This window comes from Anas platyrhynchos, chromosome 4 (assembly GCF_047663525.1).
Source record: "Anas platyrhynchos isolate ZD024472 breed Pekin duck chromosome 4, IASCAAS_PekinDuck_T2T, whole genome shotgun sequence".
Lineage (NCBI taxonomy): Eukaryota > Metazoa > Chordata > Aves > Anseriformes > Anatidae > Anas > Anas platyrhynchos.
The window spans coordinates 47,460,811-47,485,252 of NC_092590.1; the positions used below are offsets into that span (position 1 = coordinate 47,460,811).

The following is a 24,442-nucleotide window of genomic DNA, read 5'->3' on the forward strand; positions in this document are numbered from 1 at the left end:
AGCCATCTATGTAACTGATGGGTTGTTAATGCCATAGCCTTTATGGGTAGAATATCTCTGCCCTACATGGTACGAAAAGTTTTTGGAGAAACAACTAGGCAGCAGTTGTTTTAATAGCGTTCTGGTAGGTCTGAGTTTCCAAGTGACTATTGGTGTCTGTAAATTGGTACAAATTTGGGTAATCTTTGCAAATTGGTTCCATGCTTCCTGTGGGGAAAAGGGAATATAATTTGACCACATCTAAGTAGCTAAGTCCTTCAGCAGCAGCTTTGAAATACGGCAGGCTGTACCTAAATGATGTTTTCACCAAATGAGCTCATTAAGCTCTGTTTGAATTACAACAGATAATAGTTGTACTCAAAAGTCTTCAGTAATTTAAATATCACAGTTGATGTTTTTACAATGCACACATGAGCCATAGGAAACTATTAGGTTTCCTGAGGGCAAATTACTGTGTGCTGTCTGGACTTCTCAAATTTCATTTGATCAGCTGTTAATGTTGATCTGACCGGAAACATCAGACAGCTAACTAGGCTATCTATTTTCTCCACCAAACTGGCTAATAATTCCTGTTGCCTTGCAGTCTGTATGACAGCCAAAACTTAATTCTTGTCACAGACACATGTTCATTTCATTGATTCAGGGAAGAGAAGAAGAATCAAAGAGTAGGAACTGTAATTATTGCTTTCATCACAATCAGTCAAATTTTCACCAAAGACCTTTTTTTTTTCCAGGTGCTTCTTGATCTTGCCAGCCTGATTTTTGAAGAGCAACAGTCTTTGGAAGTAATTCTGAAGAAGATAGCTGCCACTATAATATCGTTCATGCAGGTGCAGAGGTGTACCATCTTCATAGTGGATGAAGACTGTACTGTGAGTACGTTTCCTTTGTTAAAAGGCAGAAGTGCTGGGAAGTCCCTGGGAGCGGTATTGGCTTCCCTCCCTTCTAATTCAATAGCATTTCAGACCCACTTCCTCCCCTGCCCTTGCTTTTATGGCATCCAGTCAGGGCAGGTGTTGATTTCAGAGGATTAGGTCTTTGTGTAGGCCAGGCTGCCATTATATTCAGTCATTTTGCATTACCTATTGGTAAGCTATGGCTCTAAGCTCTCTCCCGTGGCATAGATCTGAATGTAGAACTCTTAAAACTCATTTTATTGGCTACTGATGTAAGACAGAAAAAGGGAAAAGTCTGGGTGAAAAACAATGTGGCTTTTACTTGATGTGCAAAATCAGTTTTGACTGTACTTTTTATTTCTTGAGTATATCTCAACATGGAGTATCTAAACAAGGTATCTGAAGAGAATCGTGGCCTCTCCCAAGATCCTGGCTCACTGAAGCAAAGCACAAGCTCCTTTCCTATCTGCCCACTTTTATTTCCTTTGTATTCAAAATAGGCTGCAGAACAAGGAGCAGGATGTTATGTTGCAATAATATTTCCCTGTATTTGAGAAAGTCATTCTTACATAGGAATGTGGAAGAGGAATTTACATAATGTATGTATTCAGATATTCACACAGTTCCTGCAAGTCAGCCAAACTCTATAGCACCTAGTTTCCAGTCTGTAGTTTGAATGCTTAGTACAGAGAGAGTCTAATTTCTCTCTACGTTTAGGCTTCTCAAGTATAAAAAAAAACTTATGTGAAAAGAAAGACAGAGATCTGTCAACATGTTTAAAGGGCTTTGATGTCTTCGCCTCCCCAAGCAAAGTAGTTATTATACACTCCTGGTCTGGAATTGGATGAATGTTAGAATATGGAAGTTCTGTGCTAACAGGTAAATTTGGCACAGATTATAAATACCAGCATTTCTTCTCAGAACGATCAGTAGAGTTTCAAGACACTTCAGTGACATTTAAAGAAGATAATTGTGTCACCAGATTCGGCACCATTGCTGCTAGATGTGAAATGAAGTTAATTTTATACTTGTCTTTATTACAGAATAGGTGTTGATAACTGCCACAAGCATAAGCTTTTCAAATGAATACGACTACTCTAACTTATAACCACACCAATATATCAAAATATCCTCTTGGTATTCCAGGATTCATTTTCTAGTGTGTTTCACATGGAATCTGAAGAATTAGAGGATTCAGCTGAAAATCTGAAGAGGTAAAACAATTAAGGTTTTTTCATCATGGGAGAATGTTGAAGAAATTTTGATTTCAATATTGTTTTTCATAATAAAGGACATGGTACCACACCTGTCCATTGGGTACCATGTATTTCTGCTATGAAGCGGGTTTTGCCCTGAAACGTACATAGAAAAATTGCCTTAAAAAGAACACTCTGAGCACAATAGGAGAACAATGCCTGTTCTCTTCATTTTGTCAGGTCAAAGTACATAGTTGCATCTCAGGGTTAAGCTGTGGAAGCTGACACATCCACGTTAGTAGATACCAAACAGTGTATAAGCATATGATTTTAATCAAAAAAAAAAAAACAAAAACTTTATAAAGAAGGATAAGCATTATTCTTATTTTATAGATAGGAAAGGTGGATCAAAGGACATGACTAACAAAATCAAGAATAATGACTGACAGATTTTTAGGTCTTCTTCAAGAAACCACTAAAAATTTAAAATGGGAAGGATGGAAAGAAGTAGAAATAATTGTATTAAAATACTCTGATTACATAGTTTCCAAATTTACTCTGAACCTTTGTATTTAAGTTTTGAAAATTACTGTCTTTGTTACCTTTCTGTCATGACAAGAAGTTGTTTTAGATAGTGTCAAGAGTGGCAAAGAGTATCTAAAACACACTATGACAAATGTAGTGTCAGGAGAGAAATGGAAATTTCTATACCTCTTTGATCTTTTTTTCAGTGAACATTTCTTATATGAAATGTAATAACATATATTTGAAAATGAAAATGCGTGGCTTAAGTAAATAACTGTTGATATGTAGTAGGATTTTAGACAACATACAGTCAGAAAGTTCAGATGTATAAAATGGTACTAAGATCATAGAATAACTAGTTTGCTTCCTCTTCTATACTGTGGGAACGGGAGAGACAGATTTTACCTTCCTATTCACTATCCCACTCATGGTTAGTAGTTAAGGGTTAAGGCACTCAAAATGTAATTTACTGCTTGCATGGGCCATCGGTAAATTATTTCTCATAACTGATAGGGAATGTTGGAACCTTAGCTGCATATCTGAATTTTGTTTATGGGACAGCACAGTTATGTTGCAAAGACTGTTCTATGAGTCAGCAATTGGAGTTAGAACTTCTGCATTGTTTTAAGGTCACAATTTCAGGCAAACAAAAAAACAAAATGACATGGATTAGATGGAAAGTATTATGTTACAAGATATAATTTCAGGCTTATTATGTAATCAGGGACCCTGAATTAAACCCAGATCAGACTGTTTTTCAGAATTATGGGGTATTGCCTTGTATAACCAAGTTGGTTATACATGATGAGAATAATTCTCTTCCTCAAGCATGGTGAACATCCTTTGGATATACACTGACACCAGAAGGTGTAAAGTTGAGTCAAATATCAGAGGAAACTTCAGGAGCTTGTTGGGAGTACGTGCATTATTAGGACATATGCCCTTCTCTAATGCCAGCAAAGGGGGCCAATAGAATCAAAATCCCTTAATAGATACCTCGTGGCTGTACAAAGGAGATGATTGAAGGTATTTTTTGCCCCAATTTGGAAAAAGCACCTCTATTTCAGGAACAGAATCTCATGCAAACAATAGTTCTTTTACCTTTAGAAAAAATCTTAAATAAACTTAGGAGTAGGAAATTCACAAATGTTACCAGGTGTACCCAGGCTAAAGAATGTGCGAATTTCATCTAGTATTGATTTTTCAAGTGTGTGAGATTTGTGAATAGTTTGTTTTCAGAGTTGTTTATTTCAATGTAAACTCAGTTGCTAATTCTCTACCCTTCATCTGCATCAACTGAAATGATTTGTTTATTTCTTTAATTTGATGTTTGGTGTTAACATTTTGGAATGTTAAAGAAATGGTGTAGTGTATAAATTAATCCACTGTGTCATTTTGTGATGCCAGCTGGATTAGGGTACAAAATTTGAACTCAATTCTGTTATATAGCTGTTGGTTATATCTTTCTTGGCCTTATGTGCGAAAGATATTTACAGTTACCTGCTTTGCATAATGAAGTGGCCTGTTGTTATACTAAGCAGATAAAAATAATATTTTATCCCTTAGGGACTATGATACAAACAAAATCAATTATATGTATGCTCAGTATGTCAAGAATACTATGGAGCCTCTCAACATCCCAGATGTCTGCAAAGATAGAAGATTTCCCTGGACAGTAAGTAAAATAAGCTTACCTTTTGAAATTCAGAAATGATTTTCTTCTGTCTCCCTTTCAAATCCTTCTTGCTTTCCCCTCAGTATTTTTTTTTTTGAATTTGATGGCCACAGTTAGAATTCCACAAACACAAAGGAAGGTACAATGTTTGCTTTATAAAATTTTTTAGTAGTGAAGAAATGGTACAATACTCACACAGTGAGCAGGGTATTCCTATAGCCATTATTTAAAAAGGTTAGCATTCATTTGTCAATGGAAACTGTGATGTGGAGAGCTTGCAGTTTATTCTCTGGAAAGCATTTAAGTGAAGAACAGCTGGAGGTTTTCACAGCAATTCTCTGTAGTTTACTGTGATTGTTGGGAAGCTCTCAAAAGTTCCTTCCGTTTCATTCCCTCCTTTCCCTTCTCGTTCTGGCAAAGATTAATGGTATGTATGCAACTTCTTTGCTGCTTTTGAGAAGGAACAATTTCACTTTTCTGTGGAAGTTTTTGCTTCACACTTCATCAGGTGTGAGCTTGTGGTGTGGTGCACTACTGAACACACAGATACAGGAGAGTTAGGAGGGAAGGTCACTTTGCAAAACTCAGATTACAATCAGGTTGCGTTTGAAATCATCAACATAAAGCAAAATTGTAATTCTGTGTTTTCCTCTCAGTGCAGAAACTTGAAAAAAAGTCTTCTTATTATAGTTAGGACTGTTAGGTAGATGGGTTCAGGGAGAGAGTAAGAGGAGGGGTGAGATTTGTCATGATCAGCAGGTTTTTATCAAACTCTTTGTTTTGTGTCACAAAACCAAAAGCTCAGAAAGCAGTGTTGACTGTCATTGTTCCAGGAAGAGGAAAGGAGGAGAAGCAGCATGGTGGGGAGCTGTGTTGCTCCCCTTTTTCTCTGTGCAAGGTTTCACTGATGTTTTGAGGGGGATTCTGTCAAGGACAGAGCAACACAGACAGGAACTGAGTGCTCACCACCTCATGGTATAGGGCCCTAAGCTGTCTTAACTGAAGGAGTGGAAGTTAAAACAGAATCAGGTAGATATGCTGTGTTAGATCAATACAGATATAAGTGACTATTTTGAAGACATTGTAAAATACATAAAAGGAATACTATTGGAGTCATTTTAAATGATTCTCTAAAACAAGCCTTTCACTTTGTCAGTAGGGTTAAACTTCTTACACATTTTTTCCGTGGAATCTAGATGATTTACACCTTATGCATGTGAAAGAAACTGATAAAAGAAAACAACAGTTAGGCTAGAAGGAATTTTGGGTAATGTTTTCCAGCACAGTCACAGTGGCTGCATCTCCACCACCATACAGGAGCAGTCTCAAGGCTGGGTGGAGGCAAAATCTTTTGAAAGCTGACAAACCCTGGTATGAGGGAAATCCCAGGCGTACCTAGTAACCTAAAAACCCCAGCTTGCCTCTTTCTTTGGAGAACGTTCAACAGCATGCTTACTCACTTTATGAAAAGAACTTTGTGCTTTCTAAATGTATTGGCAGCCTCAGCTACCAACGTAGTGATGTGAGGCAGAAAAACAGCATGAGTTTCTTCACAGGAGGGCCCTCATGTTGCCTGCCTCAGGTTCAGGCTATCTATAAGAGCAGGATTTAAGCCAAATGCTAAGATTCAGCAGCCATGCCTATGTGTTTTTTTCCTGAACCAACCAAGTTTGGGTAGTAGACTAAGTTCAAATATCTACAACACTCTTTAAAACAATTTATGCCTATTCTTGTTTAGTCTCCTTCCTTTTCATTAGTACTGGGACAAGTATATTTTTAAACACTGTACACTGTGGTCTTGTCCAATCCAGACAAGCTTGAGTTTCAATGCACCTGAAATTTATTGTGAAACAGCATGTTCTCCTTAAGGTAGCTGTAAACCAATTTTCATGCAAACTTGACTTAGTGGTTCTTAACCGCCCCTGCTGGAGAGGTCTAGCAAGGAGAGATGCTGATTCCTAGCCTTTTTTACAGCTCATTTCACAGGTACATCTTTTCTGCCTGCAGTTCAGAAACCAGCAAATCCTACTCTTGAGTTGTTCTATCTATCGTGTTGATAATGGGCTACTAAATATTAAGTTCCCAGAGTCATGTAAAGTATCTCTCATGATATAATCCTTTCAACTTTTCTTCAAAGAATCATACTTCTATTGCCATTTATAAGCATTAGAGTGTATAAGCATTAGCCTGCACAGAAAATCTTCAATCCCTTGCACAGGACAAGACAAAAAAGCAACAGCAGTAAAAGCAAGCAAACCAAAACAAAAAACACAGCCAACCAAACAATCCACCCCCCAGGACTTTTGATCTGAAATATTATCGTATACACATTTTTTGTGTCACATACAATTAGAGACTGGCCTTCATTTACTTCTCAGCAACTGCCAAATTATTCCAGGGTCCAAGAGTGACAGAGCAAATCTAGGTCATTTGCTCACCAGATATTTGAAAAAGGTGTATTGTCATTTTGTTCCACCCTTTCACCTTCTCACTTCCTAGATAAAGTCAGTGCCTTTCTCTTGGGGGCATGACAGCAAAAAATACATCCAGCCTAGCAATGAGAAAAGGTCTTCGGAAGACTGTAGTATGTTGACCTAGTCAGAAAACTGGTCATTCTTTGGATCATAACTTGGTCTCCACTACCAGACTTTTCATTACATCACTGGGTTAATCAAGGTGTCTCAAATGAACCAAAAGGGTTGACAAAAATTTTAGTCACAAAATGTACAATTAGCTCAATGCCAGGTAGCTACTCCTGTTTTATGACAACCGTTCTTTATGTGGCCATACTGTAAGTGAAGGGGATATGCTGGAAATGGGAGAAGTCAGTTACTTTCACAGCTCTTCACCTGATGAGAATAGAAAGGTGTCCTAAAGCCCAGCTGATCCATTTTCAGCTGCACCAAGTCGAATACTTTGTCTTGGTGCAAAATTGTCATTTTTGTGAAAGCAAAATGAAAGAACCTATTACAAAATTAACACATTTTTAGCACAATTACACAAGTCACTGGGAACTCTGATGATTATCATCTTTACCTGTATTATTATTATTCACTAAATCTTGTATCAGATGTACTGTTTATTATACCATCCAGCCAAAGATGTGCAAACTCTTTGAAGACATGACTGCTTTTGGAAGGAGAATGTGAACCAGGAATAGCTGTAGGCCCCAGCTCTACATCATTTTCATTTCAGGCACCTAAGCATTAGTCTTAAAAATTGTAACTGTATTTTTTTGTTTGTTTAACAGAATGACAATGCAGAAAATGTAAATCAACACATAAAGAGTTTGCTGTGTACACCAATAAAAAATGGGAAAAAGAATAAGGTGATAGGTAGGTATCTTTACAAAAAGTATTTTTGTACTTGTCATAGCAATATTTCTGCCTCCACAGTAAACTCTCAGCAACGTGGAATCTAAACACAGGGGAAGAGACCCTTAATTGTCATGCTTTCAACTAATAAGTCCATTGCAACCTTGCCTGTAAATTGCTTGCCTTACAAGTTATCAGCTACCTACAACTCTCCTGTTATATTTCACCATTTTCATAGCTTCATGCGTTTGATAGTTTTCTATAAGTAAAATTATTTTCACTGTTTCCTTTTCAGAGAGTCAGATACCACTCTCACTGTTACAAGGCAGTGAAAGGAAGACAAGTTGTAAATCAGTAAATAAGCTCTGAGCTTTTAGGGAACAGAGGTAGTACTCTGAAAGTATAGCATGTGGGAAGGCAAGCAGGCTGCGCATACGGTGACAGTTTTTGCAAATAAGATTTGGCTACAGAAAGATTCATACATGAGAAGGTTAAGTACTACGCAGAATTGTTGCTATGAATTGCCCTTTAGAGTTGCCTGCTTCTACCAGCTGATTGCATAGGAAGGCTACAGTCCTATTACAAGACACTAAATTTAAAAGCCCAAATCTACCTAGCGCAAATACCGCTGCAGCACCTCCTTTGCCTTTTCTTGAACTTTTCCTCTTTTTTAAAGAACGCCCAATGGTTTCCTGTGGTAAAATTTCCATAAGTAATTTGATGTCACTTAGGCCCACATAGGCCTAGATACTTACGGAAACTTAGAAGCCTATTTATCTTTAGGTCCCTGGAAGTATTTAGGTGGCCAGGGTCTGGATCCTCCAAGATGAAATAAATGCCTAAATTTTCTTGAGGATCTGGTACTAACAGTGCTTCAGGGAATAAGTGTAATGAGTTTTAAGTTTCAGATTCACCTTAGGCAAGAGGAGGATGCTTTTGAAAATTACCAGGGCCTCCCTGTCCCATGAAGAGCAGAATGCTTGTCAGCCTGCTATGCTGGCATCAGTAAGTTCCACAACCAAACAGAACATAAAATATATTAATTTCCAGATAGAAGTGTGAATCCAACTTCCTCAGCTTTACAGAATTTGTCAAGAAAATGTTCCAAGATTGCATTTTTAATGGTCTTCAAGTAATTGTGCTTGAGAATTATGGCAAAACTATGTAATCAATGTATTCAGTAAATGCAAGACTCTTTTTCCATGAAGACAGCTCATTTTGTAAAATTCCTGAAGCAAAAAGAGAAGCATTGTCTTTACTGAATAGCATTCTGTGAAATTTCTTCTTATACCAGCCTCCTCAATGATTTCTTGTATTACTTTGTTTTCTGTATTCTACCAGACTCTAGAAGACGAAGATGAAAATTGAACTGTTGAGTTTTAATTACATTTGCTTTGCTATGCTGTTAACTACTGATAAAAGTTACGTCAGATCTCACATGGAGTTTTTCTATTGTTGTGGTTTTGTTTTTGTCTTTTTTTCTTCTGTGAAATTTCAAGCTGAAAGTTTCAGTCAGGCAGCATTTTTAGGTGGGTTTTTCAAATCTGAGCAATTCTCAGTAGGAGATGTTCTTCAAAGTCCTTTCAGGTTTCACAGCCCACCTAATGTTCAAATCTTTAACAGCGCAACATCAAAAACTTGTTTCAGGGACAATACCCATAGGTTCCTTTAACATATTGTATAAAAATATTTTGTCTCCCTTTTTTAAGATTAGTATACCCAAAACCAGAATTTGGAGAGTGGGGTGTACAGAGGGGTAGTGAGGGTAGGAAAAACTGTCCACAGCAAAAGCAAGCAAATCTTACTTGAAGAGAGATAAAAAGATATATATTTTTATTTATTTTTTTTTTACTCTCCTGACTTATACATTTTTCAGATTTGTGTTGAAAATTTTATAGAATCTTTCCGTGGTTTTGTAAGTATGGCCCAATAAAAGAAATTTGAACACCTTTACTACTAACATGAGGACCCCTGAATGCTTCTGGGACCCCTGAATGCTTTTGAAAAACATTCCAGTTAAGAGTCTTAAATAGCACACAGCATATTTGCTGTAGTTTTCCCATTTTTTTAAAGGCATTTATGTGTATCCAAATGCTGTGCCTTTTAAGAATTCATTTGCACTTGTGGCTTATTCACTGTTGAATCTGACTCTTGTGTTTGTTACATCACAGTTGCTATGGAAATAATTATAAAGTTATAAACAGTACTAAACAGAGATTTGAAAGTGAGTTCCATGAGATTTTCCCTGGGTTTTATAAGTCAGCTTCTTTTTCCCAGGGATGGTTAATCTTGTTCTTAGTGAATCCTTATTCTCCAAAATTACATATTTTTAATACCATTTAAGTATCTACTAATCCATTAAAGTGGCATCTTCTTCGCAATATTCAAATACCACAACCCCTGCCCCAATGGTTTACAACTGCAGTTGTAATCTTACTGATTTCTCTAGAGGAGCCTTGGATACTAAAGTTCTTCAAACACAATATAATTTGGAAATAGGATGGTGTTCATATAGTGTCACCAGACATTAAAATTTCTACATGCTAGGCCATTGTTCTTCTAAAAATATAGTTTACACATGTGCAACATTCTTTTCCTCCTTTTTTCTACTTACTGTAAAAGGTAAGATAGAAACTAGCTCCGTCACAGACTTTTTTTAATCAAAAACCATAATTTTTTTTAGTCTGTAAATGTACGATGCTAGAATTACTTCCATATAAAAAATTATTATTACTAATAAAACCTTAGAGTAACCGATTATGTTCACTGTTGATTCTACTGTTAAATAGTATTTGTTATAATTTCTTGCCTATCAATAAAGAGAAAGCAAATCCGTCCTCCCGGACCTTATGGTGGCAAAGTATAAGGCATTCAGATTCTGTTTGTATAGCCTATGTAAATGAAGAGTAGCTCTGCTAGAGCAAGAAAACCTGAAAGCTGGTAAACAGTGTTCTGGAAACATCATTAAATAGTTATTGTATCCTTGTTAAATATATATTTAATGTAAGCTGGTTAAATACATATTTAATAAATTACTGTTTCTGCTGCAAAATGTTCTTCATAAAATACATAAAATATACAAACTTGTAAGCAATTACAATTTATATCAAATGAAGAATACTGCATTTTCTCTCTCTTTTTTTTTTTTTTTTTTTTTTTTTAGAATTCTTAATTTGCAACTATGACTTTCACTGGGACAGTTATTTGTAACTGTTCAGGAAAAAATTAGCTTTTATCTTTAAAACTGCTAGTCCTTACACTTATGAGAGTGAGAAAACATTTGAACTTGCTTAATACTATTATCACTCTCACAGCAGTTTAGGACAAATACATGTTTTTACGATGCAGCTGCTTTAATTAATATTCTGATTTCTTAGCAAAAACTGCCATCGTTTGCTAGGTGAAGCTAAACTGAGGTATGTATGTGAATTTCCCTCTGCTTAAAACAATCTGAAGGCTTGGTAGAAGTTACCTGTCAAACCTCTCAATGGCAAGTGCACAGAAAACTCTGGCACTAAAGAGCAGAAATTATTAACAAAAAATAAACAGATGCTATCATCAGCAATTTTGAAATTAACAATATGATTTCAGTAGGATGCTTTTGGATGACTTCAGTAGTCTTTGGAGCAGGCTGTAATCCAATCGCATCCTCATGGAGTCAGCAAATATATTTGAACTTCAAGCCTCAACATGGCTATTTTCTGTTTAGTTCATTTATTTTAAAAAATTTCCAGTACTGACTCAAATAAGGAAGTGAAAACTCTGTGTACCAATGTTCTGACTTTCATAAATGTTCTTTTGGCATGCTTACAAAAATTTAATTAGCCTCCAAAGGACAAATCGTCTTTAGGGATTAAATCAACCTAGAATACTATTAATAATAAAAGTCAGGATGAAAACTACCCTAGAATTTCACCCAAATTTTTGGCTTATAAATCCTAATAAATGCTTTTGGGTCTACCAAGTAGTGTATGATATTTTAGTATTTATTCTGTAATACAGTGAACTCACTCTAATGAACTTTGGGATGAAAAATTCTATAGCACTACGACGTGTCACGTTAATGTATATCGGTGGTTTGTACTGTAGGCTAAACAGTCTTAGGCCTAATTTTTCCCTTGATGTACCATACCATAGATGGTATTTTGGCAATTCTCTGTATTCTTTAAATTTCTCTATCCTGACTTAGGGGTTTGCCAGCTTGTGAATAAGATGGAAGAAAACTCAGGCAAAATCAAGGCTTTCAACAGAAATGATGAAGAGTTCCTGGAAGCTTTTGTCATCTTTTGTGGCTTGGGGATCCAGAATACACAGATGTATGAAGCTGTAGAAAGAGCAATGGCCAAACAGATGGTGACATTAGAGGTGAGCTCAAAATCTAGGTGGTCTTTAATTGACACAAAACAGATCCTAACTTCCTCCAGACCTTCACTGTTCTATGCAGAAGTGCAGCTACTCCCATGAATACTCAATAGCAATTGTGCTCCCCCATGAGAACAGCATTTGGCCTGCTGAGTTGCACAGGAATTTTTCTGCTGGTTTCTGTATCTAGACGGCAGACTATTTCATTTGGTATTGTATTTTAACTTTACTCATGAGATTTAGTGGTGAACTGAGCACATCTTTTCCTCTGCATGAAGCTATGCATTGGCAGCATAGCTGGTTTGTTCAGTTGCGTAGGAAGAGGAAATGGTTTGGGGGATTAGGGGCTTCCTTTTCTTGTCTGAGGTTTTCTGTGATGATTTTGGCTCAGTCCTTTAGACAAACTGGTTTGGGGAGTAACAGCAGCATTATTGTAGGTTTTCAGCAATTTCTTCGGAGTCAAAGACTCCATAAAACCATATCAAGATGAACGTCATCTGTCTCAGCCTTTGAATTGCTTACTGTTAAGTTTAATCGCTAAAGAATGCTTTAATCTGAGAAGCTGAGAGGTGATAGCTTGAGGCTGAAAGTGAAAAAATTGTAGATTTGGATCTCCTAATATTCTTTATGTAAATAGAGTGTTTGCAGGTTTCCTAAAATGTGAGTTATGTACCTAGTAGTCTATAAAATAAATGTTACTGCTCTCAGATAAGCCCATATTAAGTCATGTTAAATAGAAAGGTGGTAAAATTATTGTCAAAATAATTGAAGTTCTTTAAAAAGAAGCTGCCAGTTTATCTGGCAAATTAGCAATTCTCTCTCCTACTATAGCACTTTATAGATAATATATGAAGTCCATGCCTATAAATCCCATAGTGGGAAAAATATTGTGGGTTAATATATAAATTGGCTTCTTTAAAAAAAAAAAAAAAAAGTTATTCTTAAATGCTAAAAAAAAATCCATAACATTTTCATGTCCTGTGTTCTCACAGCTAAAAAACATGAGCTTATTTTGTTAATTTAAAACAAACATATTTTCTTTCAGACTTTTCTGCCAAGTTTCATTTAAGACAAAACTTTCTTTTATGTCTGAATAAACTCCTGAAAGGATTATTATGGCAACAATGTCAGGCTCGTAATTATAGCTGTTTCATGAATTATTTGTCTTTGAAAGTGGAGCATGAAAATTTTCCAAAGAGAAAATCAGACTTCTTTGCTCATTTATAGAAACTATTTACATTTTCTTGGCCTAATTATCTCAAGAAGATTCTGTGCTGTGGGAGATCTGTAAAAGCTACAGATATCTCCCCGTATGCTTTTGGAGCTCCTTAAAACCGGAGCAGGCCCTGCATGGACACCAGATTTCATCAGCAAGTGCAACATGATGCAGCTGCAGACTAAAAAATTCTGCTTTAGTTAAAACCCTCCCTCCTTCTTTTATCACATTGTTCTTTTGTTTTTTCTAAGGTCTCCTTTTCTCTTTAGGTTCTCTCATACCATGCTTCTGCTGCAGAGGAGGAAACGAGGGAGCTGCAGGTAACAGCGGTAATTGAATTTTTTACTATTACTTCAGAAATATTTCATTGATGTAACAAAGAAGGGCAGTACCTTACACAGATGTGATCTCTACACATGTGGAAGCACATTTTCCAGAAATAAAAATTATAGTGAAGCTAACATTACGATGTACAGAGAGCTGCAATTACCTGAAAGCCAGAAATATAAATAGACACTGACACAATGACTGCCATTCTCGTGAGCTTAAATGACCGCAGCAGTTGGTGCAATAATACTATCAACTCCCAGTGATCAGGTATTTCAGAAGCAAACTCTCATTAATCTTTTTGGCAGCTAAGTCTGAATTTTGCATATTTTATATCTTTGGTATAGCTTTATGGCCTATCAACAGCATGTGGCTGCTCTAATTTAAAACCATAGCTTTCAAATACTTTTTAATTTGTAGATTTCTGAAAAAGTTAGATCGGAGGAGCAAAACCATAGAGTTTCAACCTACTGACAATAGCTTTGGTTTTCTTCTTAATTACCCTACGGTTACAGACCCTTGCCCTAAAAATCCACATGGTACGGTCAGACGGTTAATATTCCTGCACTGTCTTTTAGTTGAATCAATTAAGGCTTCATTCCTAAAGCACGGAAAAGAGACAAATCCTGCTCTTTAAATATCTGCTGTCAGCATGTACGCTTTCAGATACAGGATCATTGCTACCCTTTTTTTTTTTTGTCTCTGTACTCACAAAATAGAATAGACATTGATAGTTCCAACATTTCATTGTATTTTTCTTTTTTTTTTTTTTTTTTATGAAGCTATTTGATGTTTCGGTGCACTGAAAAAGTTACCAGTACTTGAACAGAGATGGGGCAAGTGAGTTTATAGATCAAGTCACTCATGTTAAAGACATCAGTTTGCCTATGCCTAATTTTAAGTTTTTAATAAATAGTGACAAAGGCAGCACCTGCTACCCAAGCTGAAAAGCTAACGTTCTCAAACTTAGATTCTCCTCTTAGTAATGGGAGAGCGGCAGGTGATTCTAAAAATCAGTTCGTAGCAAAAGTCCATTTTAAGTAAGGATTCAGGGAAAGATGTAAGATATGTAAGCGTGGTGGTTCCTTTTGTATGTAGATGATTCTTTCCTTGAAATCTAACTTAAAATGTCAGCCAAGGACAGGTGTAGAGACTTTTTTTTTGGGGGGGGAGATAAGAGGGGGTAGACAAAGACTTTACAAGAACTTCTGTGAAATCATTGTGCTAGTATTTCCCCTAGTTAGTATTACTTTGTGTTGACTATCTTCCCATTAACACTTCACAATAAGATTTCAGTTTTGAAATCATGTGGAACACCTAACTGATAAACCCACCTCTCCTGAAGTGATAGATAGATGTTGCTTGGAGTTTGTTCCAGGTGTCAGATTGTACAACACTGATTTCATGTGTGCAGATGTGATCCAGGTGACATAACAAGTCAGTATCCATGAAAGAGGCCCTTACTGGTGGCTAAAGCTAACGCACTGCATATGACAACTTCTGGTCTACTACTGAGGGTCAGCAGATGAATAGCGATTTACTTGGCTTCAGGATTCTTATATTAAGCCAGACAAAATAGATTAAGGTGATCATTCTGGATATAATTTCATGTGATTTGCTTTAAAATAATCTGATACAACAGAATTTTTCACTTTCACCATTGCACCCACATAGTGCCAGAATGTCCTATTGCATCAGTCACTGCTTTTGGGCATGGATACTGTCTGCAACCTGTGCTCTATAATACAAAGCAAATGAAACACTTTTTTTCTTTAGCCATCCCGCTTTTACCTGATTTTCTTTTAAACCACATTGAAGTAAAACAACTGGAAAGAAGTAGTACTGAAAACTCCACCTTTTTATTTACTGAAAAAAAAAAAAAAAAGATACTAATTTTATCTGATTCTAATTTATAACATAAGAAATCATGTACATGTTAACAAATTTAACATCTGCATTTTGAGGGGCAATTGATACATATACTCTGAATTTTATAACTAGAAAATGTAGAGCTGTGATACACAGAGATGTGTTGGAAGATTATTGATAGAACTTACAGATTTTTAACAGTATAGTGTTTGTTGGGGTTTTTTTTGCATGTCTACTTTAGAATTTCAAAGTAAAGATGTATGATTATACTCTAAATACATTAAAAACATTATTCAAGGGTTTTAAATATTATCTGACCAGAGGTAAACCCTAATTTTTCAGGTTTTTAGCCCTGAGAAAGCTCTGCCTGTGGACAGGTTCTGGCTACCGCAGTGCTGAATGTGGATTCTGCTAGGAATTCTTTGTTCTAACAAGTCTACGGTGACATCTTTCCTCGCCATTTTCAGAACACCAACAGTTACAGATTTTGATGTCTGTACTTTCATAAAAACAAACTACATTGCCTTATTTTCTCAATCTCCCAATTTCATATGTACTCTTAGTTGTAATTTCTCTTAGGTGACTTAGGTAACAGACTGTTTGACAATGTAATCCTTTACTTATCCTCTTGATCTATGGAAAAAGTGTTTGTTAAATCTGGGAAGCAAATAAGGCAATGTTAAAGAAGAAAGGCTAAGGAAAGATAAATGAGAAGTACTTATGAGGTTCAGCATAACGTGAAGGTAAAATTTAGTATCTCACTACTTCTCTGTTGAAAAAGCAGATAGTTATGTTATGATTTCTCTTTTCTTATGATAAGTTTTATTCTCTTATTCTCTAGGCTGCTGTAGTACCATCTGCACAATCTCTCAACCTAACTGACTTCAACTTCAGTGATTTTGAGCTATCGGATTTTGAAACAACACTGTGCACAATTCGAATGTTCACAGACCTCAATCTGGTGCAGAATTTCCAAATGAAACATGAGGTACAAAAGCTGTCAGATGCTGCTTCACATAACGAGACAAATTAATTATTGGAAAATCAGGATAATAGTGAAACAAGCCTGCAGTATAGAAATAAGTGAAAACCTGTGTTAAGGATTAGTTTCAGGACATTTCAGGACTATTATTATCAGAAATGGTGTAAAAGTCAGTCATGTGCCATTGTAAAAAAAAAAAAAAATTAAGGGGGGGGGGGGCAAATTTTGTTCTTCACTGGCAGAGGAGTAGTGTTGAATGCCCATGGAGTAATTATATTGTAGTTCATGTTTGAAGAGATACACAGAGATACAAATTAAATTTAAAAAATCTGGGGAGAGAACTAACACTTTAGGATATTTAGGAAAGTTTGAATGATTAAGCTGATTTTCTCCATAAAACAGAATATTGAGGAGGGAGATGTTAGCGACTTTTCAGTAAGTGAAAGACTGTTAAAAAAAGGGACAGTAATGTAGGTTTTCTGTGTCCATATAAGGCCGTAAGAGAAGTAAATAGCTTAGTCTTTCCCCCACAAAAGATTAGATTAGATGTTAGGAGGACTTTATATTTATGGAGATAGTAAAGACTGAAATAGATTACTTAAGTGGACTGTGAAAATTACACTGGAGGTTTTTAACAATAGACCTAGTTGTAGATATGCATCTGTCCTTGGTAATCTAGACAGGTATTCTGATTTTGCCCTGGAGTTAGACTAGGTGATCTCTTGGGCCTTCCAGTCAATACACATTACTTCTATTAATAAAAACATTCATTTATAAATGCTTTAATTTTTGTTCTTATATTTTTTGATAAAACTTCCAAAGCTTAGTATCAAAATGCAAGATTCATTTGGAGGACTCCATAGACAGATTAGCAAGGGAGAACAGGTATTTAATTTCTAGATCACCAGCTTATAGGCAATTTAGATGTGTAGAGTTTCAGCACAGAAAGCAGTACTGTATTACCTAGTCTGATCTCTTGAAAATCACAATACTTAGTTTTACCTCTGCAGTAAGGCCAAAAACTTGTACCTCTTTAAGGGGTACAACCCAACAGAGGAGAGAGGGTGTAACTTCTAATTCAGAGTGGAGCAATTCTACTGGGTTTGAACCAACAAGATAGCACCATGACAATAGACATGTAGGTACGTATATCGGTAGATGCAAGAGAGCATTAACATCTTTGAAGCTACACCTCTGTCTTCCCATACTAGAGCTAAAGAAAACTGGCAGTAGCAAAATACTCCTTATTTAACAGTGGAAAGGCACAGAATACTGCTGCTTTTGTCTGTGCGTAATTGTTCATCTATATGAGTGACGCTGGATTTTCATTTCTGCCACCTTTCACTAGGAACACTAAAACTCATCTTGAACAATCTAAGGCCAAGGTCCTCAGCCAGCATTTAACATCTAGCAGTATGCTGTATGCATTTAAACCAAGGGATCTGTGTTAGTACACATCCAGTTACTATCTGGCCTTCATGCCTTTCACTTTCTTATAAGTATAACCCACAACTTGTAATAGCTTTGTGTAAAAGATACAGGACATACTTGCTTCCTTCATAAGAAAATACAACCTAGCAATATAGTAATTGCTGCCTTTCTATCATACTTGCTTTCCAAAGTCCAAAACTGCTTGTCTTTTGACAAGCTGATATGGGTGCAAAGCCACGTGTTCATTGTCAAAACAACTCTTAAGAGAGTTCTGCAATTCAAAAATAAATTGTCTCTATGACATATGCTGTTACAAGCAAGTATTTTTTTCTCCCACTTAGCTCAATATAACTGAGTTTCTGAATTAACGACAGTTATTAACTAACATAACAAATACTAACATTTGGCCAGTAGTAATAAAAAACAAAACCACAAGTGTTACATACTCAAGGAGAGGCTAAACTGATGGTTGTAAGCACATTTTTATCTAGATTGACAAGAACGACATACAAGTATGTCGTTATATTTGAATTTAATTGAGGCAAAAGAAATTTTTCTGTATGAGAGTTTGCAAAAGTATCTTGAGGATGATTTGTTGTCCTAAAAAGAATATTTTTTAAATATATTTACAGTTAACTATGTGGTGCTGTTTCTTAAAGGTTCTCTGCAGATGGATTTTAAGTGTGAAGAAAAATTATCGGAAAAATGTTGCTTATCACAATTGGAGACATGCCTTTAATACAGCACAGTGCATGTTTGCAGCTTTAAAGTCTGGTAAAATTCAGGTATGTTTTGCTGTTTGTAGTTTAAGAACCTTCTGGCTAACTTCTGTAATGATGCAGAGTTCCAGTTGTCATGTTGTTAAGATGTTCATCCTTCTACCGGATCGCTAATGAGATCAGAGTTTTCAGTCTAATCATTCTGTGTTACAAATACTGAAGAGCCAGATGATCCCAAAAATAAGGAAAACTTGCATTCGAGACTTTTCCAAAATATGTTTTCAGTTTTACTTTTTATTTTTCTTCAAGAAAACAAAATTTTCCTGTTCATTTTGAATCAACGTGTTTCTCAGTTGGATTACGGACCATTGTTACTAGTTGGTTTATGAAGAGACAAAGGCAAATACATTCATATTCCTTCTAGTTGGAAAAGAATGGGACATGGTAGATTTGCTCTGTGTGCAGTATGGCAATCTCAGATGCTTCTGATAGCTTGCTTGCTATTTTTGGAATCCTGTCAGTCTCCACTGCAATTTCCATAAATTGTTGTATTCCTAACTGCATTGGATTCACTCCACTCTCATTTTCATGTCCTAGATTCTGGGCTCAGAAATTGCATTGAACATTAGTCTCTCAATTTCCTTTCATCTGAGAGGAAAAACAAGCGATAGGACACACATCTTCCTAAGAGAAACATAAAATCAGTCATTTCCAAACTGATCTGACTAGACTAAGGACAGGCTGCATTATCTAGAACACAGACACAATCCACGGAAGTTGTAACTGCTTGAAGAAAACCTGGATTTTTGGTTGTACACAGGGCACAGCCCCCCAGTGGCTGTGCTGTCATTAGCTGTTCTTCAAATTCCTGTCCTGACTGTTGCGCCTGCTATTCTCGTCCCATTAAAAAAATGCTGCATGAATATTGTAGTTTTGTCCAACCTCTGTTTCTCACATTTAAGTAAATTTTCTATTCATTTCTATTAAACAACATTCATGGTATGAAATACTCATGAAAGAGAAACTGTAACCTCTCCACTAATCCTTGCTGAAGCTCCAGAATAAGCTCTTAGTATTGAATCTGATATTGCTTAATTTTGTTTTCCATGGGTTTTGAACTTCTGTTAATTTATTTGCCCAGTGATCAATGTAGAGCATGCCATTTTTCCCTTTTGATTATTCCAAGGACATTTGGGACATTCATATTTTTTCTACTGATTTAGGGAATGTAGCCTAACTTCTTTGAGATTATGTAGGAGCTGAGCTAAAAGTAATGGAGCCAGAACTAAAAAAAAAAAAAACCTTACTGTTGGCACATAGTTTTATATCTGTGGTCTCTTTTGGCTAGAGCTGTATCACCTATGTGGGTGAAGACACGATGGCAGATATAAAGCACATTGTGCAAAATAAATCCCTGTCGCAAAGCTAACTCACTTCCTGTATCTCTCTTTGCATATAGAGCAAACTGACTGACTTAGAAACACTGGCTTTACTGATAGCAGCTCTAAGCCATGATTTGGATCACAGAGGGGTGAACAACTCTTACATACAAAGGTAAGTAGCCTGAACAAAGTTAAATAAAAACAATCGAATACATAAAATCACAGAACTAAACTAAGTACGCTCTAATTGATTTGACAACGTGAGACTGTGCAAAGGAAGGTCTTTACATAGGAGTAAGTGCAAGAACAGCCTGAAACATTCAAGGCCAAAGACACATAACCTCGCTGAGCTAGCTAACTGCGATGGCAGATGACCTGAACTCTTCAGAGACTGTGCAGGGGCAGCATCTTCCTGCTGCTGTTCCAGATGTCCCATCCCCCTCGTTCCCACACAGAGATAGCAAAAGGTCCCAGCTTCTAAGCGACAGCATGACAAAAACGTGTAGTTTTTCAGATTGCTTGCTGCCCAGCCAGCTGTTCCCCATCTAGCCTGGGCCAGCCCAGAGCTGAGCTGTGCAGCCATCCTGATGACACAGAGCAGTCACCGCACCATTTGGAACTCAGATCATTTCACCCATGATTTAGCCATGGTTTTCCAGAATTCAGAGTTGATTTGGATAGGACACATATTTAAAACCACGTTACAAATTTATGATTGGTTGGCATTATTTTGGGTTATCTGTACTCTAACTTTTGATCAAGTCTGAAATTACAGAAAAGCCTTTACAAAGCAAAAAGGCAAGATGTGTTTTAATGCCTTGAAACAAAGAGTCTTTACTAAACAAAATATTGTAGATTGAAGTTAGCAAAATAAAATCATCTGAACTCTTCTGAAATTTTTTCTGTATTTTATTTTTTTTAATAATTTATTAATAGTTTCAGATCAGCACTGTAAAAACACAAAGAAAAACACACAGAAAAACACAAAAATGTGTTTTTCAGTGACTTTAGTATTCACTTCAAATAACACTACATGATTCTTTGATTGAATAAATAGCTTGACTTAAAACATGATATAATGGTATTCCTGTGATACAGCGATGTGTCCTGATCTGACCAGAGATGGGGAAAAGATACCCAGAAATGTATACTTGTGTCTTTTTCTGGCAGAGCTGGGGAGTGGTTTTGAAGCTACCTTTGGCAGAAGTGGTCAGCTGTTCTTGCTGTGTGTAAAGTAAGATATTAGGGGAAGAAAAGTTTGTTTCAGGCAGAGAATACTGAAAGGCAGAAAATAAGTAAGCTGAAGGAAAGCTCCTGCCGTTCAGATACATGTCAAAAATAACACGAAGACCAATGTGTAAAACAAAAAAAAAAAATTTTGAAAAAAAAAAAATAGGCCACAAAATTGAAAGAGTAACCTTTTTGTAGTTCCCTAATGGGGAAAATAGGGGAATCCAGCAGCAACTTGTAGCCTTGCAGTGATTAGAACTGGTTAGCTATTTTTTGCTTTATTTATTTAAAAATAAATTTCCTGGAAGACATCTGGAGATGCGTCATCTCCTCTCAAAAATGTCCTGGGAAAGTGTCATAGACAGCAAAATCTAACATTCATACATGCTGTAAAGCAGAAATGATCACAGCTGAATTCTTTTTCAACAAAACAGTTCCATGAATTTTGTTTTTAAATTCCACATTTAAATTAAATGAAAAGCAATTTTTTTCTAGAAAAGGATCCCTTTTGTTTCTTCTTGGAAGCAGAGCAAGTGGGGACTTGGCATATGATTTTTTTTTTCTTTTTACTTAAGCAACTGTTTCAAAAATTAAAATGGTCCTGGTAGCAGAAATTACAGGAAATGAACTGTTTAAAGGCCTTTTGTAGATATGCAGAGGTTTTTGTTTTCTTTTTTCTTTTTTTTTTTTTCAAACCCACATGTAAAGTAGGCAAGCACAGAGTATGAAAACTGCATAACCAAACCACTGTGTTCTGAAAGCAGTGGTGTCCTTTGCCCTGGCTTGGTGGTTTAACAGAAATGCTATGTAGTACAGAACTAGGAGCTTGAGTTTATTTCCAGCACTTGTGTCTTCCCAGACAATCAGGGTCTGTAAGTACTGAGCAAGCTCTAGTTTGGTCCACTACTTGGGAAGATAACGTAAGATTTTTCTCACATATTTCTCTCTTCGATCAAGATGAACTTCAGGGACATAGCATGCATCCCATTTAACTCAATGGGAATTTCACTCAGTGTGCATTGGCACTGTCCTACAATTTGTTTTCTAACAGAAACACGCAAGCATATTTGCTGTATATTTTCCTCTTGCAGTGGTCTCAGAGGATGTGCTGGGCAGCCAGCCCATAATCCCCAGGGACTTGCATCCTTTAATCTCCCTTTGTGCGTTTTTGTTTGTCTTTCCATCTTTCTCTCCACATTTCTGTGCTTCTGAAATCCCTGGAGGCTCCTCTCATGGCTTTTGAGTTTCTGTGTGCATGTACTTTACATAGGGACTCGATCCTGCAACCACTTAATCATGTGAATGATCTTTAACCATACCAAAAGTCTTACGGAACTGTACACTAAAACAGAATTTCTCACATGATTAAACATTTGTAGGTCAGATTATAATTAGAGTGATATTTTCAGGATAAGCAGCAAAACAGACTTCCAACAGAATCTTGTTTTAGTTAAAGATATGAGGTAACCAATGTGGGAACAGGGTTTGAAAATGAAGACAGAGTAGCAAAAGCTAAGAAAGTTATGCAACAAGGAATGGGGGAAATTAGAAATCCTCAGAGGAGGAATTTGATGTATTTTGTCTAAAGCTACTCAAACAGTAATTATTTTTTTTCTAGACTAAACTTTAAATTCTGTATCCATGCACTTGGTTTTATGCTGTTTTTCCACTGCCTGTAGTACAACTGACGTCTTATTTCCCTTTTGGATTTTGCCCTGGACAAAGGGAAGGTAATGATACTGCAGTAGTTTTGTCATGAGAATGGTGACGAAATATCGGTACACTTGCTAGCCCAATAGGAAATTATCTGTGCAACATTTGGGGGCCTGCACCAGAGTCCATTGAGGCCAGCAGGAACTTACCCATTGACATCTGTGGGCTTTAGATCAGGTCTGCTTTATTAGTTGCAAGCTCAGTATAGCTGATGAAATATGCCAGGCAGGTGTGCAAAATGTAACAGAAACTGAAACTCACTCACATTCTGTTGGTGAAGAAACCTTTCTTGTTGCTTTTCCTTTTTGTGGAAGAACTCTGACCCCTTTACAAGACCTCGTTTTACATTCACACTCCTTGCGTCCAGCTGGTCTCTACAGGTAACAGAAGGCAGAAGACTGGAGTTGTCAGTGCTCTAAGTAACACTGTTGTCTTTTTATCTGTACTCCTCCTACATCTTTCCAAATATACTCATTTTGTTAGCCAGTCATACAGAAGAGGGAAAGGAACTGGTTAAAAACAAGCATTGGTGGGTGGGGATGAACAGATAATAAAAAGAGGACATTAAAAGGGAAATTATTTCTGGATGAGCATTATGTTTAATTTGATTTCTCCATCTGATTGGTGTTTTTGCTCTTCAGAAGTGAACATCCACTGGCTCAACTCTATTGCCACTCTATCATGGAGCATCACCATTTTGATCAATGCCTGATGATCCTGAATAGTCCAGTGAGTGCCTCGTTTTTGTGTATGCTGAAAAGAAACCGTTCCCAATTTTACTTTTTATTTTTAGCTTTTGGATAAATTCCCGCTCTTATACATTCCTAAAGTGATCTGTATTCCTTTTTGGGTAAAGAAAACAAATGCAGCAGTTTTGAGATCACGGTTCCATTTCTGAGGGCCACCAAACCTTTCCAACTGTTGCCTGATAAGGGAATTCTTGCTAATATCCTTGAATACCTGCCTCCTTCGACCAAAGGAAACAAAAAGCTTTCTTGCCATTTTCATGACCTCTTATGAACCACTGGACAAGCCCAAGTTCTTGCTTTCATTTCTAAAAACATTCCGGCCTACACATACACAGAGCAGTCCTGATGAGACCAAACCAAACATTGCTTGATGTTTACATTCCAAAGTGAAGCCAAACCTAAGCTAAGTAAATATGCAAATAAAGCTACATTCTTCTTCTATTATTAACTAATTCTAAGACCAGTTATTCATCATGCATGATCATTTCAAAGCAGTATATCTCCAATGTTCATGTATCACAGGTGTGATACTTCTGGCATCCTTTGTATTGCAGTGATTCTCTCCTGTTCAGACAGGAAAATATGGAAAAATGTGGAGGCAAGTTGCCATGTCACCAACTATGTAGTGCTTTGGTTTGACAATGGTCTTTCTACGTACTAGCTTGTTATTTATGTTGCTTCGTGAAAGGAGAGTATTTTAATTTACGTGAGGTATGTAGGCAGATAGTGGAACCTGTTACCATTCCTGTACTTAAGGGAAGGGTGGGAAAAAGGAAAGAGAAATGCTCTGATACAGATGATGGCAAATTTATTTTTTATGAATGAAAGGGTCTCAAAGGCTTTGCTGTTGCTCTGC

The 24,442-nt window shown here is 36.5% G+C and overlaps 1 protein-coding gene and 1 long non-coding RNA gene across 8 annotated transcripts in view; one reads left to right on the forward strand and one right to left on the reverse strand.

Moving 5' to 3' along the window:
- PDE5A (phosphodiesterase 5A) overlaps positions 1-24,442 on the forward strand; it is a 130,332-nt gene that overhangs the window by 94,243 nt on the left and 11,647 nt on the right. For 4 of the 5 annotated variants that reach the window (XM_005013506.6, XM_005013504.6, XM_005013502.6 and 1 more), the window contains exons 6-15: positions 735-872; positions 2,043-2,110; positions 4,184-4,292; positions 7,543-7,627; positions 11,796-11,971; positions 13,454-13,513; positions 16,222-16,368; positions 18,453-18,578; positions 19,972-20,066; positions 23,479-23,566. In XM_005013506.6, coding sequence (XP_005013563.3) covers positions 735-872; positions 2,043-2,110; positions 4,184-4,292; positions 7,543-7,627; positions 11,796-11,971; positions 13,454-13,513; positions 16,222-16,368; positions 18,453-18,578; positions 19,972-20,066; positions 23,479-23,566 — 1,092 coding nt within the window. The remainder of the gene's footprint in view (positions 1-734; positions 873-2,042; positions 2,111-4,183; positions 4,293-7,542; positions 7,628-11,795; positions 11,972-13,453; positions 13,514-16,221; positions 16,369-18,452; positions 18,579-19,971; positions 20,067-23,478; positions 23,567-24,442) is intronic. The other variant, XM_038178861.2, reaches the window with a different exon arrangement.
- Positions 1-24,442, reverse strand: part of LOC140002474 (uncharacterized) — a 107,532-nt gene that overhangs the window by 58,943 nt on the left and 24,147 nt on the right. The window contains exon 3 of one of the 3 annotated variants that reach the window (XR_011809152.1): positions 23,072-23,211. The exons of the other annotated variants lie outside the window; for them this stretch is intronic. This is a non-coding gene — a long non-coding RNA (uncharacterized lncRNA). Of the gene's footprint in view, positions 1-23,071; positions 23,212-24,442 lie in introns of those variants that run through there. 3 annotated transcript variants of the gene reach the window in all.